The 18,834-nt window shown below is 52.4% G+C and overlaps 2 protein-coding genes across 2 annotated transcripts; one reads left to right on the top strand and one right to left on the bottom strand.

The window, feature by feature from the left end:
* Positions 1 to 416: 416 nt before the first annotated feature.
* LOC122932866 (serine/threonine-protein kinase SIK1-like) lies at positions 417 to 9,596 on the top strand. Its single transcript, XM_044287515.1, has 14 exons — positions 417 to 539; positions 1,515 to 1,659; positions 1,740 to 1,856; positions 2,188 to 2,251; positions 2,336 to 2,497; positions 2,763 to 2,887; positions 2,978 to 3,101; positions 4,505 to 4,707; positions 4,791 to 4,907; positions 4,992 to 5,081; positions 6,538 to 6,682; positions 6,761 to 6,964; positions 7,065 to 7,236; positions 7,311 to 9,596. The coding sequence occupies exons 2-14, from the start codon at positions 1,516 to 1,518 to the stop codon at positions 7,456 to 7,458; spliced, it is 1,815 nt and encodes a 604-aa protein (XP_044143450.1). The 5' UTR covers positions 417 to 539; position 1,515; the 3' UTR covers positions 7,459 to 9,596.
* Positions 9,597 to 10,959: 1,363 nt separating this feature from the next.
* On the bottom strand, positions 10,960 to 13,423 carry LOC122933083 (alpha-crystallin A chain-like). Its single transcript, XM_044287840.1, has 3 exons — positions 13,235 to 13,423; positions 12,671 to 12,793; positions 10,960 to 11,274 (listed from the first exon to the last, which is right to left on the bottom strand). Exons 1-3 carry the CDS (start codon positions 13,421 to 13,423, stop codon positions 11,065 to 11,067), a joined length of 522 nt encoding a protein of 173 aa, XP_044143775.1. The 3' UTR covers positions 10,960 to 11,064.
* Between the last annotated feature and the right edge of the window lie 5,411 nt (positions 13,424 to 18,834).

Below are 18,834 nucleotides of genomic sequence, written 5' to 3'. Positions count from 1 at the left end.
TCCATGTGGATGTATAGACCCTGTATATAGAGGCTCCCTGTGTATATATATCCTCCATGTGGATGTATAGACCCTGTATATATATATATATATATATAACCTTCATGTGGATGTATAGACCCTGTATATATATATATACCCTCGCTATCCCCCCTATACATATATGGAATATTCCCCCTCCCAGCGTCATGTCTACATCATCCTGCAGTTCCGTCTTTTGCCGCCAGGTGTCCGACTCTCGCCGTTGACGTCACTCTCCTACTGCGCAGACGCATTCAGAGCAAACTGAGACCTGACGATTATGGCACCAGCTGTTTTTTAACGTCATCTCTTGGTAACCATAGTAACGGAGACATCAATGCGCGCGTCAGAATTCCCGGTCACCAAGCAACGGGGCGGACTTCTACTTGTTTTGACGTAAGTGTGACGTCAATGAGGCGGAGTTATGGAACAGAGAGTCTCAGGGACACGTGATGAACGGAGAGAGAAGTGAAGAAACCGGGAGAGGAATCCCGGAGACCGGGAGCTGAGGCCGGCAGGTGAGACTGACAACCCGACACCCGAATCTCCCTGACACCCGGACCGGGGACACCCGAATCTACCCGACACCCGGACTGGGGACACCCGAATCTCCCCGACACTGAGACCGGGGACACCCGAATCTCCCTGACACCCGGACCGGGGACACCCGAATCTCCCTGACACCCGGACCGGGGACACCCGAATCTCCCTGACACTGAGACCGGGGACACCCGAATCTCCCTGACACCCGGACCGGGGACACCAGAATCTCCCTGACACCCGGACCGGGGACACCCGAATCTCCCTGACACCGGGAACGGGGACACCCGAATCTCCCTGACACCGGGACCGGGGACACCCGAATCTCCCTGACACCGGGACCGGGGACACCCGAATCTCCCTGACACCCGGACCGGGGACACCCGAATCTCCCTGACACCCGGACCGGGGACACCCGAATCTCCCTGACACCGGGACCGGGGACACCCGAATCTCCCTGACACCGAGACCGGGGACACCCGAATCTCCCTGACACCGAGACCGGGGACACCCGAATCTCCCTGACACCCGGACCGGGGACACCCGAATCTCCCTGACACCCGGACCGGGGACACCCGAATCTCCCTGACACCGGGACCGGGGACACCCGAATCTCCCTGACACCGAGACCGGGGACACCCGAATCTCCCTGACACCGAGACCGGGGACACCCGAATCTCCCTGACACCCGGACCGGGGACACCCGAATCTCCCTGACACCCGGACCGGGGACACCCGAATCTCCCTGACACCGAGACCGGGGACACCCAAATCTCCCTGACACCGAGACCGGGGACACCCGAATCTCCCTGACACCGGGACCGGAGACACCCGAATCTCCCTGACACCCGGACCGGGGACACCCGAATCTCCCCGACACCCGGACCGGGGACACATGCTCTGTATCCCCTCCCCCACATTGTGTGACCCCCGGACTCTCCGCTCTCTGGCAGGATGGTGATTCTCAGGGACAGCTGTGGTCGGGGTGTCGCCCCCCGCAGGCCGCTCCGGGTCGGATTTTATGACATCGAAGGGACACTCGGCAAGGGAAACTTTGCGGTGGTGAAACTGGCGCGGCACCGAGTGACCAACACCCAGGTAACACAGGGAGAATGGCGCTGCTGTGGGGGCGGAGCCTGTGGGTCGCGGCGGTCTCACTCCCCTCCTCCTCTTTATAGGTCGCCATTAAAATCATTGATAAAACACGACTGGACCGCGCCAATCTGGAGAAGATTTACCGGGAGGTCCAGATCATGAAGCGCCTGCGCCACCCCCACATCATCCGCCTCTACCAGGTGAGACCCCTGTACCCATACCGCCCCTCAGGCGGCCCTCGCCCCTGTGCCCCCCAGGCGGCCCTCGCCCCTGTGCCCCCCAGGCGGCCCTCGCCCCTGTGCCCCCCAGGCGGCCCTCGCCCCTGTGCCCCCCAGGCGGCCCTCGCCCCTGTGCCCCTCAGGCGGCCCTCGCCCCTGTGCCCCTCAGGCGGCCCTAGCCCCTGTGCCCCTCAGGCGGCCCTAGCCCCTGTGCCCCTCAGGCGGCCCTCGCCCCTGTGCCCCCCACGCGGCCCTCGCCCCTGTGTCCCCCACGCGGCCCTCGCCCGCCATTATTCTTCCTCTCTTGTTGCAGGTGATGGAGACCAAAGACATGATCTATCTGGTGACGGAGTACGCCCGGAGCGGGGAGTTATTTGGTGAGTGAGGACTTGTCGTAGCCGGTGGAGTAGACCTCATGCCCGATGGCTGCTCACCCTGTGCTCACTACCTGTGTCCTGCAGATTACCTGACCGCGCGAGGACGCCTGTCCGAGGAAGAAGCCCGTGCCAAGTTCCTGCAGATCCTGTGTGCCGTGGAATACTGTCACTCCCAGAACATCGTCCACCGCGACCTGAAGACTGAAAACCTGCTGCTGGGGGACAACATGGAGGTCAAACTGGCCGGTGAGTGACTGCCCAGAGAGATGGGGGTGAGGGGTGGTCAGCAGGTGGACACAGGCCCAGGGATGGGCAAGTTGGGTGGGACAGTGCAGTCAGTGAGTGGGCACAGGTGTGGGGATGACATAGACACGGTGGGTGGGCCTTTACGTTCAGGGGGAGGGTCATAATGGGTGGGACAGCGTGGTTAGGATGGGCATGGTCCATGGGTGGACACAGGAGCAGGGACGGGCAGGGCTGGCGGTAACCGTCTGTTACTATTTCTCTGCAGATTTTGGCTTTGGTAACTTCTACATGGAAGGTCGACCCCTGAACACCTGGTGCGGGAGCCCCCCGTATGCTGCGCCGGAGGTGTTCCAGGGAAAGGAGTATGAGGGCCCCCTACTGGATATCTGGGTGAGGACACGCACGTAGCAGGACCGTGGGTGTCACGGGCAGCGGGTTACCGTCGCAGCTCTCTCATGTGCAGTCCCTTCTTCTCTGCAGAGTTTGGGGGTCGTCCTGTATGTTTTGCTTTGTGGGTCATTTCCCTTTGATGGACCAAACCTGCCGATCCTGCGTCAGCGGGTCCTGGACGGGCGCTTCAGAATCCCGTACTACATGTCCCAAGGTGAGGCGCCCCCTGTGGACGCAGGAGGGAGTACATGAATAGCTTCCCTGTTTTTCTTGCCTTCCGATCTCCTCATCTGTGTTTTTCCTGCCCCCCGATCTCCTCCTCCTCCTGTGTTTTTCCTGCCCCCCGATCTCCTCCTCCTCCTGTGTTTTTCCTGACCCCCGATCTTCTCCTCCTCCTCCTGTGTTTTTCCTGACCCCCGATCTTCTCCTCCTCCTCCTCCTCCTCCTCCTCCTCCTCCTCCTCCTCCTGTGTTTTTCCTGACCCCCGATCTTCTTCTCCTCCTCCTCCTCCTCCTCCTCCTCCTCCTCCTCCTCCTCCTGTGTTTTTCCTGACCCCCGATCTCCTCCTCCTCCTCCTCCTCCTCCTCCTCCTCCTGTGTTTTTCCTGACCCCCGATCTCCTCCTCCTGTGTTTTTTCCTGACCCCCGATCTCCTCCTCCTCCTCCTCCTTGTTTTTTCCTGACCCCCGATCTTCTCCTCCTCCTCCTCCTCCTCCTCCTCCTCCTCCTGTGTTTTTTCCTGACCCCCGATCTTCTCCTCCTCCTCCTCCTCCTCCTCCTCCTCCTCCTCCTCCTCCTCCTCCTCCTCCTGTGTTTTTTCCTGACCCCCGATCTTCTTCTCCTTCTCCTCCTCCTGTGTTTTTTTTCCTGACCCCCGATCTTCTTCTCCTTCTCCTTCTCCTCCTCCTGTGTTTTTCCTGACCCCCGATCTTCTTCTCCTTCTCCTCCTCCTGTGTTTTTTCCTGACCCCCGATCTCCTCCTCCTCCTCCTCCTCCTCCTCCTCCTCCTGTGTTTTTACTGACCCCCGATTTTCTCCTCCTCCTCCTGCTGTGTTTTTCCTGACCCCCGATCTTCTCCTCCTGCTGTTTTTCCTGCCCCCCGATCTCCTCCTCCTGTGTTTTTCCTGCCCCCCGATCTCCTCCTCCTCCTCCTGTGTTTTTTCCTGACCCCCGATCTTCTTCTCCTTCTCCTCCTCCTGTGTTTTTTCCTGACCCCCGATCTTCTTCTCCTCCTCCTCCTGCTGTGTTTTTCCTGACCCCCGATTTTCTCCTCCTCCTCCTGCTGTGTTTTTCCTGACCCCCGATCTTCTCCTCCTGCTGTGTTTTTCCTGCCCCCCGATCTCCTCCTCCTGTGTTTTTCCTGCCCCCCGATCTCCTCCTCCTCCTCCTCCTCCTCCTCCTCCTGTGTTTTTTTCCTGACCCCCGATCTTCTTCTCCTTCTCCTTCTCCTCCTCCTCCTCCTCCTCCTGTGTTTTTTCCTGACCCCCGATCTCCTCCTCCTCCTCCTTCTCCTCCTCCTGTGTTTTTCCTGACCCCCCCCCCCGATCTTCTTCTCCTCCTCCTGTGTTTTTCCTGCCCCACGCTCCTCCATGGCTTGACGCCTGTGCTCTACCCTCAGACTGCGAGTCTCTGCTGCGCCGGATGCTGGTGGTGGACCCGGGGAAGAGGCTGAGCATTGCACAGATCAGACAGCACCGGTGGTTCCAGGGTGTGGCCCCCCAGCAGCCGCTCCTGCACAGTGATTTCCTGGCCCCCCAGCTCAGTGTACAAGTCCTGGCCATCATGCAGAATCTGGGCATTGACAGAGAGCGCACCCTGCAGGTGAGTAGTGGCACAGCCTGTCCAGCAGGGCTCCTCGGAGCAGCTCCGTGTCTGGGGGTGACTCTTCTTCTTTCGGTTCTCAGGCTCTACAGAACGACACGTATGATCATTACGCCGCCATCTACTACCTCCTGGTGGAGCGGCTGCAGGAGTCACGGTTTGGGCAGCTCCCGGAAGCCAGAGCTTCAGACTGTGTGAAGGTGAGGGCTGTGCGGAGGGGGAGGGTATGAGGGGCCACACGCCCCCTGGTGGCAGCACTGACTCAGGATCTCCTCTTCCCACAGGCTCCCCTTTCCTCTGCTGTTTCTCCTCTCCTGTGTCAGCCGCAGGCAGCAGTGGCAGATTATGATTGTGAGCTCAGCGGCCCACTGCAGGTAAGAAGAAGGCCACACATGTACTGGCACACACTTACACGTATGTTTATGTACTGGCACACACTCTTATATACATGTACTGGCACACACTCATATACATGTACTGGCACACACTCATATATACATGTACTGGCACACACTCTTATATACATGTACTGGCACACACTCTTATATACATGTACTGGCACACACTCTTATATACATGTACTGGCACACACTCTTATATACATGTACTGGCACACACTCTTATATACATGTACTGGCACACACTCGCACGTATGTATATGTACTGGCACACACTCTTATATACATGTACTGGCACACACTCGCACGTATGTATATGTACTGGCACACACTCGCACGTATGTATATGTACTGGCACACACTCGCACGTATGTATATGTACTGGCACACACTCGCACGTATGTATATGTACTGGCACACACTCGCACGTATGTATATGTACTGGCACACACTCGCACGTATGTATATGTACTGGCACACACTCGCACGTATGTATATGTACTGGCACACACTCTTATATCGCACGTGTGTATATGTGTAAAATCTCTTTAACCCCTTCACGCATTTGGACATACAGGTACATTATGGCATGCCAGGGGATGTATGGGGCGGGCCTCTGCAGTGAACCCGCTCCATACGCGCGATCTGCCCGCTGTATGATACAGCCAGCATCCGGCTGCACTGACAGGAAGCAGCGATTGTGCCGCCCCCCTGCCATTTAACCCCTCAGGTGCCACTATCAAGGCTGATCGCAGCACCTGTGAAGTGATGCGGCTCCATCTTTCTTCCGATCGGAGCCCCCGCAGTGAAATCGCGGGGCTAAGAGCGGTTGCCATGGCAGCCTGGACGCTGCTGAAGCCAACCAGACCTGCCATGGCTTTCTCCATACGAGGCACAACGTAGAAGGGAGAGTGACCGGAATAGATCTCTGTTATGGTCAATAGGAGAGGGGATCAAAAGATCCCACGTACGAGGCCTCTATGGGGGATAATTGCTGTAAAAAAATAAAAATAAAGTAAAAAAAAAAACACCAATATATTAAAAGTTTAAATCGCCCCCCCTTTTCCAATTTTACCCATAAAAATACATAAACAATAAAAAAATTAACATATTGGGTATCGCCGCGTCCGAAAATGTCTGAACTATTAAAAATTCTCGTGCAGTGAACGCAGTAACAGAAAAAATATTAAAAACCCGCGATTTGCCTTTTTTTTTTTTTTTTTTTTTTTCATTTCATCCTCCAAAAAAAGTGAATAACGGTGATCAAAAATGTAAAAATGAAGATAGGCCTGGTCTTGAAGGGGTTAAACGGATAAATCGATGACTCCTTGCACACGCGTGTACATCCTCGTATAGATGCGTCACGTCACACTTACACGGACACTGTGGTCGCGGCGCGCAGAGACCTGACTCTTCTGCTCTTCTCTGGCAGTCTCTGCTGTATCTGGGGGAGCCGTCTCTTCTTGGGGCCCCAGTTTCGGCCCCTCGCCCTCCGCTGCAGGAGTCTTCGTTGCTGGAGGAGCCGCAGCTGTGTGAGCAGACCCTGAAGAGTAGAGATCCGCGGCCGGCAGCACCAGGTAGATGGCAGCTGCTGAATTCCTCTGTGCTGCTTGTCGTCTGGCGGTGCTGTGCGCTCACTGACTTCTCCTCCGCAGATATTCTGGTTTCCTCCGCGTCTTCCCCGTGTCACAGTCTGGAGAGCTGTCTGCGGCCGTCCTGTGACCCGCGCTCGGCAGCGCCCCTCAGTGCCCAGTCAGCGACTCCTGTCCTACAGCATCAGGAAATCCCCTCCCCCAACTGTCTGCTGCCCGTCACCTTCCAGGAGGGGCGCCGAGCATCCGACACCTTCCTGACACAAGGTCAGTGCCTGCAGACGTATGACATGTACTGTACGTGTAGCTGTATGTATGATCCGTGTACATGTGCTGCTGTCCATTAACCCTTCGTACGTGTGTTCAGGAGCCAGTGCACTTCGTCAGCTCCGGAGGTCTGTTCGAGTTCGTGGTCTCCTGTGTCTCAGTAAGCTTCGTCATCGAGGGCTCTCTGCCCGAGTCGGGGGGCGCTCTGCGGCCAGCACTCATGGTTCTGGAGACTCCCCAGGGTTCCTGCTGGACGTCCTGCAGCAGCAGAGGTAAGTGGTCACTGCTGAAGACTGTTCCCAGCAGCCACGAGCCGGGAGTCTCATCGTTGTCTCTCTTCCTGCAGGCTGCTACAGATTTCCCTCTGCCCCCCCACCGCCCCGTCTTCTCCGCTCCCCGAGACTTCTGCAGATTGCTACTTGGAGCCCAAGTTTCTTAAAGAAGCTCATGTGTGGCCCATGACTGTGGACTGTGGGTGCCCCACTGTGCAGTGAATGATGGGGAGTGTAGTAGGCATCTTAGACTTTACCTCGTACCTGCTCCTGGGCGGAGGGCCTTGCAATATATCACATGCACAAAAGGGGCCGCTCTGTCGCTGGAGGGGTCCGCACAGCACTGACCTGGACCAAGCAATAATCACAAGCACAGAACAAACCGGCAACTTGTCTCCTCCTTAGTGTTTGTATTTACTGTATGTAGCAAGGGCTGGCCGCCATGACACCGCGGTGTGCGCTGGAATTATGACGTGGACCGCCACAACACCGCGGTGTGAGCTGGAAGTATAATGTGTGGACTGCTGGCCGCCACAACACTGCGGTGTGCGCTGGAAGTATAATGTGTGGACTGCTGGCCGCCACAACACCGCGGTGTGCGCTGGAAGTATAATGTGTGGACTGCTGGCCGCCACAACACCGCGGTGTGCGCTGGAAGTATAATGTGTGGACTGCTGGCCGCCACAACACCGCGGTGTGCGCTGGAAGTATAATGTGTGGACTGCTGGCCGCCACAACACCGCGGTGTGCGCTGGAAGTATAATGTGTGGACTGCTGGCCGCCACAACACCGCGGTGTGCGCTGGAAGTATAATGTGTGGACTGCTGGCCGCCACAACACCGCGGTGTGCGCTGGAAGTATAATGTGTGGACTGCTGGCCGCCACAACACCGCGGTGTGCGCTGGAAGTATAATGTGTGGACTGCTGGCCGCCACAACACCGCGGTGTGCGCTGGAAGTATAATGTGTGGACTGCTGGCCGCCACAACACCGCGTTGTGCGCTGGAAGTATAATGTGTGGACTGCTGGCCGCCACAACACCGCGGTGTGCGCTGGAAGTATAATGTGTGGACTGCTGGCCACCACAACACCGCGGTGTGCGCTGGAATTATGACGTGGACCGCTGGCCGCCACAACACCGCGGTGTGCGCTGGAAGTATAATGTGTGGACTGCTGGCCGCCACGACAGCGCAATGTGCCCTGGAAGTATGACGTGTGGACCGCTGGCCGCCACAACAGCATGATGTGCGCTGGAAGTATGACGTGGACTGCTGGCCGCCACAACAGCATGATGTGCGCTGGAAGTATGACGTGGACTGCTGGCCGCCGTTGCACAGTGTTGTGCGCTGGAACTGTCTGTGGATCTTAGAACGCTGCTAATTCATCAGATGAAACTTCATGCTCCCAAACCTCCTCAACGGCGTCACACTGTAACTTGTCCCTTTTCCCTACCCCAGATGCCCATGGCTGCCTCTCCTCCTTTATCCTCTCCACTGTACCTGACCTCGTGGCTGCCTCTCCTCCTTTGTCCCCTCCCCTGTACCTGACCTTGTGGCTGCCTCTCCTCCTTTGTCCCCTCCACCGTATCTGACCTCCGTGGCTGCCTCTCCTCCTTTGTCCCCTCCACCGTATCTGACCTCCGTGGCTGCCTCTCCTCCTTTGTCCCCTCCACCGTATCTGACCTCCGTGGCTGCCTCTCCTCCTTTGTCCCCTCCACCGTATCTGACCTCCGTGGCTGCCTCTCCTCCTTTGTCCCCTCCACTGTATCTGACCTCCGTGGCTGCCTCTCCTCCTTTGTCCCCTCCACCGTATCTGACCTCCGTGGCTGCCTCTCCTCCTTTGTCCCCTCCACCGTATCTGACCTCCGTGGCTGCCTCTCCTCCTTTGTCCCCTCCACCGTATCTGACCTCCGTGGCTGCCTCTCCTCCTTTTGTCCCCTCCACTGTATCTGACCTCCGTGGCTGCCTCTCCTCCTTTTGTCCCCTCCACTGTATCTGACCTCCGTGGCTGCCTCTCCTCCTTTGTCCCCTCCACCGTATCTGACCTCCGTGGCTGCCTCTCCTCCTTTGTTCCCTCCACTGTATCTGACCTCCGTGGCTGCCTCTCCTCCTTTGTCCCCTCCACCGTATCTGACCTCCGTGGCTGCCTATCCTCCTTTGTCCCCTCCACTGTATCTGACCTCCGTGGCGGCCTCTCCTCCTTTTGTCCCCTCCACCGTATCTGACCTCCGTGGCTGCCTCTCCTCCTCTGAGGGGTTATGTGTTGAGTATTTTCCTGCGTGGTTGCAGGACTGAAGGACACTAACGGGTCAAAGACTCATTTCTACTGAGAAAAGAAACTAAATAAATTATTTTTCATACATGATGGGAGTGATTGCTGTATTGTGCCCCCCACCCCCTACAAAAAAATAATCCACAAAATTGCTATGAAGGTTTTGTAGCTAAGGACCGGGCCCCTAGGATCCATGAGCCTTTGTGCTTCCTGTGCTGAGGACTTGTCTGGGCTCCAGAGCTTCCTCAGTAGAAAGTGAGAAGTTCTGACCCGTTCTCAAACACTTTGGGGTAGATTTATCATAGCTGGTGGGGATGCCTCATGTACAATTGCCCCCCCCAGTCCAGCATTTGCCCCTCAGATATGCCCCATGCACATGAATGGGGCCGCAGAAGATGCAGAAAGCACACCATGTGCTGTCCACATCCGTATATGTGGTCTGCAGGCCACCAAAAAATAGAATGTCCTATTCTTGACTGTTTTGCAAACAAGAATAGTCACTTTTACCAGAGCAGGAAGTTCTGACCTGCAACGCACACGGCCAGTATCTGTGTAACGCGGACCGCAGAAACCGCAATGGCTGTGTGCGTGAGGCCTTGAGGTAGAGATATCAGGGTTTTAAGGGTGAGCTGAAATGTGAGCCGAATTAATAAACGCCAACAGTGGTCGGTCAACCTAGGTCAGGTCAACGCTTGGCCATGAGTGCATCTGTTCTCAATCACCAGAAGGGATAAGTCTCTTCCAGTGTGAATGTAAGCGTCACCATGTTGAAACCCTACAGCTTGAAGCTTATTTCCTCTGACATCTGCTGGTGGGAAAGAGTTGGAGGTCGCCATACACATTAGAGACCAAAACTGCTGATTTCAGTCGGACCAGTCGACCATCTAATGTGTATGGAGGCCGTCCAACTCTGTATGGCCCCTTTTATACAGGGCACCTCTCCTGCCAAATCCCATACAACCAGTCAGCACAACATCACTGCCCCGGTTTCCACCTTTTATGTGGATTTTTTTTGCCGAGAGTGGGTGGCTCTCAATGAACATCCCACGTTATGAGGGGATCAGTAACTCTCAGAGCCCAGGGCAAATTCTGTACCAAGGCTTCCCAGCTGCTTGCCAGGTATGGGACTTCAGCCCTCCTGTGAGTAAAAGACGAGGCAGGTGCCGGGGGGAGCCCGCTGCCCTATACTACTACTAATCAGGTTTGATTATGGAGGGGTATGAAGGAAGAAGGTGTCGGGATCAATAGTCTCCCTCATATAAACCTAACTCCTCTGGTAACGGTCCATTACTGGAACCTTCTCACCGGTCTCGCCGTTACTACTTCATGGATCACTTCACTCTTATTGTAAAGACCCCATCCTGTATAGGTGATGGGACTATATAGAGTGTGGCCCCTGCTTAGTTTGGCCCCCTCCATAGCTCCATGCATTCATCACACAGACAGACAGCGCTGATATCAGGTTATCTTTATTGCTGGTTTGGCCCTATGTCTGTACATCGGGGACAGCAGCTCGGGGTAGACTGTAGGGTGGGGTGTACCGAAGGAGAAGGCTGGTTTAGGAAGAGGGAGCGGAGGTGGGCTTCTCATCGCGGGATACAGGGATAGGTCTCTCGCTGTGGCTTGAATCCAGATTGGAATGCAGTTTGGGACCAGAGAAGGTCAGGATGCCGTCGGCAGAGAGGGAGCAGCTGACTGAGGACTGGTCCAAGCTTGGTGGAAGGCGATAGCGGCGGTGGAACTCCCGGGAGATGTATCCATGATCGTCCTGAACACAAACAGCATGTATTCACTATTTTTACACGCCACCATCTCTGTGCCATACGTGTCAACAACCTGAGCTCCATAAAAGGCCTGAACGTCAATACCTTGTGTGGCATTACTTCAATACAAGACAAATCCGAATTGCATCTGACCTATGAGCTCCGTCCCGTGATTGTGAAGAGATCACATGTATGTTACATGCCTCTACCTCTGTCAACTGGATCACTAGTGTCATCTGCTCGAACACCTGCAGCCTCCCTGGTGAGCAGAGTCTAAATGGGGCACTGCAGAGTATGACGCATACAGCCTGCGGGGGGCGCTGTGATGGCTCCTGCCTCGTATTACAGAGTATGACACATGGGGACAAGCAATGGCATAATGATCATTCCTTCCCAAACTGTGGAGGCGATCACTGCATGTAGTAGCAGCGGTCTCCTCTGCTAGCTAGCAAGCTATTGCCAGTAAGGAACGCTTCCCTCCCGACAATCGCTTGCTGATCTGCCTGTCTAATACAGGCTTTACATACACTGCAGACACATCAATCATCCATCCCTCCACCCATCAGAGAATCTAATCTGTGGACACATCAGTCATCTATCCCTACATCCATCCATCAGAGGATCTACCCTGTGGACACATCAGTCATCTATCACTCCACCCATCAGAGGATCTACCCTGTGGACACATCAGTCATCTATCACTCCACCCATCAGAGGATCTACCCTGTGGACACATCAGTCATCTATCCCTCCATCCACCCATCAGAGGATCTACCCTATAGACACATCAGTCATCTATCCATCCCTCCATCCATCAGAGGATCTACCCTGTGGACACATCAGTCAAATATCCCTCCATCCATCCATCCATCCGAGGATCTACCCTGTGGACACATCAGTCAAATATCCCTCTATCCATCCATCAGAGGATCTACCCTGTGGACACATCAGTCATATATCCCTCCATCCATCCATCCATCCATCCGAGGATCTACCCTGTAGACACATCAGTCAACTATCCATCCATCCATCAGATCTACACTGTGGACACATCAGTCATTTATCCCTTCACTCATCAGAGGATCTACTCTATAGACACATCAGTCATCTATCCCTCCACCCATCAGAGGATCTACCCTGTGGACACATCAGTCATCTATCACTCCACCCATCAGAGGATCTACCCTGTGGACACATCAGTCATCTATCCCTCCATCCACCCATCAGAGGATCTACCCTATAGACACATCAGTCATCTATCCATCCCTCCATCCATCAGTGGATCTACCCTGAGGACACATCAATCATCCATCCATCCCATCAGAGATTCTACCCCGTGGACACATCAATCATCCATCCCTTCACCCATAACAGGATCTACCGTGTGGACACATCACCCACCTGTCTTTCACTGTGTTTTCCATGGATCTCCACAAAGTCATCCTGAAGTTTGACTGTCAGATCCTCAGGAGAAAAATGCTTCACGTCCAAGTTAATGATAAAACGGTCCCGGTCTGAGCGCACCTGAAATGAGAGACACAGAGCTCATCCATCTGGCCATCCGCCATCTTACCTGCAGCTGAAGCATGGACATCACTGATACCAGATGTAATGTATACCCAGCTGGAGTGAATCTTTTTAGCATGTGAGAAGATTTCCTGACATAGAATGATTGAACATTTTATGGAGCGGTTATAGAGTTACCGCTAATATCAGAAGGGAAAGGACAGATGATCAAAATGTCCAACCTCAGCTGGAGATAACTAAAATCCAAACAGGCAATAAAAATAATAGAGAGGGAGTCAGGAGGCTTTCAGGGCATGATGGGGTTTGGTATTGTAACAGAGCCCCATTTTGGAGACCACAGACCTAAAGGAACCTCCACACATAAGGGTTCTGCTGGTGGAAGGATTTGTATATTTTAGTGACCACATATTGTACTGATTTGTGACTGGTCGCCCTCACCTCAGAGATGCCAGAGTCCATATATCCCCTGAAGAAGCTCTGCTTGTAGTAAGGGCTGATGGTGGAGGAGAAGAAGGGGTACAGGTCATAATCAAACAGCCCATCTCCAAAAACCTGGTCAAAGACACGGTTGGGATAGAAGGGACCCAGGGCGCGCTTGAACCAAGGGTGCTGAATAGTGATGTCCATGGTTGAGACGTGAAGCCAGACACAGACCTATGTGCCACAATGAGCAGCCAAACCCTTATATATCAGACGAAGTGAAGGGGATCGCACTTTCACATGGGGAGGGATTACACAGAGCCCTCCAGAGAGACATGACTTCATCCACAACCAACCGTCAGCAAATTTCTCTGTCTGACCCGGGGCACAATGTCTGCCCAGCTGGTTTCTCCTGTGCCAGCAAAATCCCTAAATTACTGCATGGGGGTCACAATGGCAAAGTTACAGGAAGCTAAAAATATGAAAGAGATGGTTACTACTATCAAAAAGTGAACTACAGGACAAGAAACAAGCTCAGATATTACATGATAAGATTTCACAGATACTGGGACATCATTAGGACCCAAACTCAGACCTCATAGATAAAGATACATCATGAAGAACCCAGAAAATATCTCACAGATACATCATGAAGAACCCAGATCAGATCTCATAGATATCATGAGGAGCTGAGGTTAGATCTCATACAGATACATCATAAGGAACCTAAATCAGATCTCATAGATACAGACACATCATGAGGAACCCAGAAAAGATCTCACAGATACAGTCATGTGAAAAAATTAGGACACCCTTTGAAAGCATGTGGTTTTTTGTAAAATTTTTAATAAAAGGTTATTTCATCTCCGTTTCAACAATACAGAGAGATTAAAGTAATCCGACTAAACAAAGAAAACTGAAGAAAAGTCTTTTCAAGATCTTCTGTAAATGTCATTCTACAAAAATGCCTATTCTAACTGAGGAAAAAGATAGGACACCCTTGCCCCTAATAGCGAGTGTTACCTCCTTTGGCTGAAATAACTGCAGTGAGACGGTTCTTGTAGCCATCTACCAGTCTTCGACATCGGTCTGAGGAAATTTTACCCCACTCCTCAATGCAGAACTTTTTCAGCTGTGAGATGTTTGAGGGGTTTCTTGCACGTACAGCCCTTTTCAAGTCACCCCACAGCATCTCAATGGGATTCAAATCTGGACTTTGACTTGGCCATTCCAGGACTCTCCATTTCTTCTTTTTCAGCCAATCTTTGGTTGATTTACTAGTATGTTTTGGGTCATTGTCATGTTGCATGGTCCAGTTCCGCTTCAGCTTTAATTTTCTAACTGATGGTCTCACATGTTCTTCAAGCACCTTCTGATACACAGTAGAATTCATCGTGGATTCTATGATGGTGAGCTGACCAGGTCCTGCTGCAGCAAAGCAGCCCCAAACCATGACACTTCCACCTCCATGCTTCACAGTTGGTATGAGGTTCTTTTCTTGGAATGCTGTGTTTGGTTTACGCCAAACATGTCCTCTGCTGTTGTGTCCAAATAATTCAATTTTGGACTCATCTGTCCAAAGAACATTATTCCAGAAGTCCTGGTCTTTGTCAACTTTATCTCTGGCAAATGTCAGTCTGGCCTCGATGTTTCTCTTGGAAAGCAAAGGTTTCCTCCTTGCACACCTCCCATGCAAGTTAAACTTGTACAGTCTCTTTCTGATTGTAGAGGCATGTACTTCTACATCAACAGTAGCCAGAGCCTGCTGTAGTTCTCGAGATGACACTTTAGGGTTTTTGGAGACCTCTTTTAGCATCTTGCGGTCTGCTCTTGGGGTGAACTTGCTGGGGCGACCAGTCCTGGGCATGTTGGCAGTTGTTTTGAAAGCCCTCCACTTGTAGACTATCTTCCGGACAGTGGAATGGCTGATTTCAAAATCTTTTGAGATCTTTTTAAATCCCTTCCCAGACTCATAGGCTGCTACAATCTTTTTTCTGAAGTCCTCTGACAGCTCTTTTGCTCTCACCATGGTGCTCACTCTCACTTCAACAGTCAGGAGCACACCAAACTAAATGTCTGAGGTTTAAATAGGGCAAGCCTCATTCAACATGCAGAGTAACGATCTACTAATTATGTGCACCTGGTGTGATATACCTGTGTGAGATCTGAGCCAATTTAAGAGGGAATACATGTGAGGGTGTCCTATCTTTTTCCTCAGTTAGAATAGGCATTTTTGTAGAATGACATTTACAGAAGATCTTGAAAAGACTTTTCTTCAGTTTTCTTTGTTTAGTCGGATTACTTTAATCTCTCTGTATTGTTGAAACGGAGATGAAATAACCTTTTATTAAAAATGTTACAAAAAACCACATGCTTTCAAAGGGTGTCCTAATTTTTTCACATGACTGTACATTATGAGGAACCCAGATCAGATCTCATAGATATCACGGGGAGCCCAGATCAGATATCATGGATGCTGATACATCATGAGTAGTGATGAGCGAACTTCTGTTTTAAGTTCGGCGTCTAAAGTTCGGCTTCCGGTTAGTGGAGAATCCCGATATGGATTCCGACTTCCGTTGTGGTCCGTGGTAGCGGAATCAATAATGGCCGATTATTGATTCGGCTACCACGGACCACAACGGAAGTCGGAATCCATATCGGGAACCATATCGGGATTCTCCGCTAACCGGAAGCCGAATTTTAGACGCCGAACTTAAAACAGAAGTTCGCTCATCACTAATCATGAGGAGCCCAAGTCAGATCTCATAGATACATATACATTATGAGGAACCCAGATCAGATCTCATAGATATCATGGGGAGCCCAGATCAGATATCATGGATGCTGATACATCATGAGGAGCCCAAGTCAGATCTCATAGATACATATACATTATGAGGAACCCAGATCAGATCTCATAGATATCATGGGGAGCCCAGATCAGATATCATGGATGCGGATACAGCATGAGGAACCCAGATCAGATCTCATAGATACAGATACATCATGAGGAGTGCAGATCAGATCTAATAGATATAGTACAGATACAGCATGAGGAACCCAGATCAGATCTCATAGATATCATGAGGAGCCCAGATCAGATGTCATAGATATCATGAGCAGCCCAGATCAGATCTCATAGATACAGATACTTGTGTAGAGAAGGGTCGGCACTGCTGGATGGATGCGGTGCACGAGTCAGTGGGTAGACGTCCCAATACTTGCAATAGAAGGAAAAAAGACCGGCACTCGCGATGATGATCATCATCGCGAGTGCCGGTCTTTTTTCCTTCTATATATAGATACAGATACATCATGAGGAACCCAGAAAAGATCTCACAGATACATTATGAGGAACCCAGATCAGATCTCATAGATGCTGATACATCATGAGGAGCTCAAGTAAGATCTCATAGATACATATACAGCATGAGGAACCCAGATCAGATCTCATAGATACAGATACATCACAAGGCGTGCAGATCAGATCTAATAGATATAGTACAGATACAGCATGAGGAACCCAGATCAGATCTCATAGATATCATGAGGAGCCCAGATCAGATCTCATAGATACAGATACATCATGATGATCAGATGTGGAACATTCAGGCCCTGAACGATTCAGCCTTCAGATATAAGATACATGACTCATGACTTTAACATATAGATCCTCCTAGAAAGATGGACTAAGGCAGAGAATAAATCCCTGGTGCCCACCAAATACAGGGAAATCTCTGACCCCGCCCAGAAAAACAAAAGCATCAAGCAGGGCCGGAGCTCAAGGAATATTAGTCTGGTTTAAAAAGGAATTCCATGAACAGATCAGACCAGTAAAGAGAGGAGACAGCCATACCTGGGTAGGAATAGGCCGCTCCATCCTCACCTCTCGGGGTAGCTCCACCAGAGTCTCCATACTTCAATTCCGACAGTTTTGAGATCCTACAGAGGCAGCCGCCTATTTCCAGGCCCTGGGCAATGTTCTTGTCTATGGAAACCTCAATGCAAGAACAGGGAAGGAGAGAGACTACCTGACCACTGATGGAAACGTCTATATATTCGGAGCAGACACTGACTGAGCGCTCAGTGCACACCAAGAGGAGCAGCAATGACAGCACAACTAATAAGTTCAGCAGTTTTCTGCCACTTTTATGTTGAAGCCTCGGACTTCAATGGCCAAACCAAGGGAGATTCTCTTGGTAGACATACCCTAAACTCCCATGTAGGCAGCATTGTGGTGGACTACGCCATCACAGATATGTACCCCACAAATGTTGGTGGCATCATAGTCACCCCACAGACACATCTATCCAGCTGCTCCTGTATATTAAATCTACAAGCAAACCACCTGCACAAACCCCACAGCAGACCGGCCTCTTCAGCCTACCTCCATCTTTTAATTGGTCCAAGATGTCAGACCCAAAGTATATTGAGACAATAAACAGCGCAGATATCCAGGAGATGCTCCATAACTTCCATAGTAAAGTGTATGAGCTGAACCCAGAAGGAGTAAATCTGGGGTGTGTCTGGATGGCGAGAAAGATGGCAGCTTAGGTGAGTCGCTCCAGCCTTCAACGCTGCTTTACTGGCCAACACTTAAGGCACCTGCACACCAATGGGGAAAAAACCTTACCCCGGACACCACCCAGATTTTTTATTTTTTCTGGACAAATTATCCCAAAATAATCTATATATTATACTGTATAAAGGACCTATACAGTATATATATGTAGTTAAGGCTGCCCCTCAGCCTGTAATTGTGGGAGGGGCTGAGGCCCCCCTTCTCTTTATAACCCTGTGCTAACCCATAGGCGGGACGTGCAGCCAGGTACATCCGGGTCACGTCGCGCTCGCCGCCCTGTACTCTGCACGTCCCGCAGCTCTGCTACAGGCTGAGGTAAGTTACGGGGACTTACCTGCCCGTTCATATTCTGATCGGATGGCGGCTACACTAACAGATGAGCAGGGGTTCGGGTGTCTGGGCCCGATGCAGATCCTGGCAGGAGCCGGTTCAGGGTGGGGGGAGGTGCCGCCTACCTTTTGGCCATGTTGCGGGGGTGATCTGGGGTCGGGTCCGGATCTACGCGGCGTCCTAATAGGCCGCAGGTTAGGTCCCATGGTCATGTGGCCCTATCATAGGACATGAATAGGTCGCATGGATATCACCAATAATACAGCAGGCATTTACCTGGCGGCAGTGATGGCGGCGGCGTCCCCGGTGTCACTTACTGTTCATGGTGCTGCCGTCGCCCAGAGGAGCCTCTCACACAGCACTGGCCGCCAGCACCAGCATCGCTCCCCCCTCCGCTCTCACGCACTCCAGGAGCAGGGCACTGACTCTCCGTCAGGGCGCCATGTTGCACTGCCGTCTCCGCACCCTGACACAACGCCTCTTCCGCAGCCGGTCACTGCAAGCTCCAAGGTAACGGGTGTCGAGTCGCTGCCGGCCACGTCATTGCGTCGAAGCCCCGCCCACCTGTGTTTCTTCTGCCTTTCCGAGTGTCCCGTTGTTGTGTTCTGGCAGGCGTCCTGGGCTCTTCACAGTCTCCCATCCACAGGGGCTGTTCTCGTAACTAGGGTTTTTAGTCCTAAGGTGGTCACCGGTCCACGGCTCT

The sequence above is a fragment of the Bufo gargarizans genome, chromosome 3, assembly GCF_014858855.1.
Source record: "Bufo gargarizans isolate SCDJY-AF-19 chromosome 3, ASM1485885v1, whole genome shotgun sequence".
Classification (NCBI taxonomy): Eukaryota; Metazoa; Chordata; class Amphibia; order Anura; family Bufonidae; genus Bufo; species Bufo gargarizans.
Note: the sequence above shows the minus strand (reverse complement) of the source record. Positions and strands in the feature narration are given on the sequence as shown.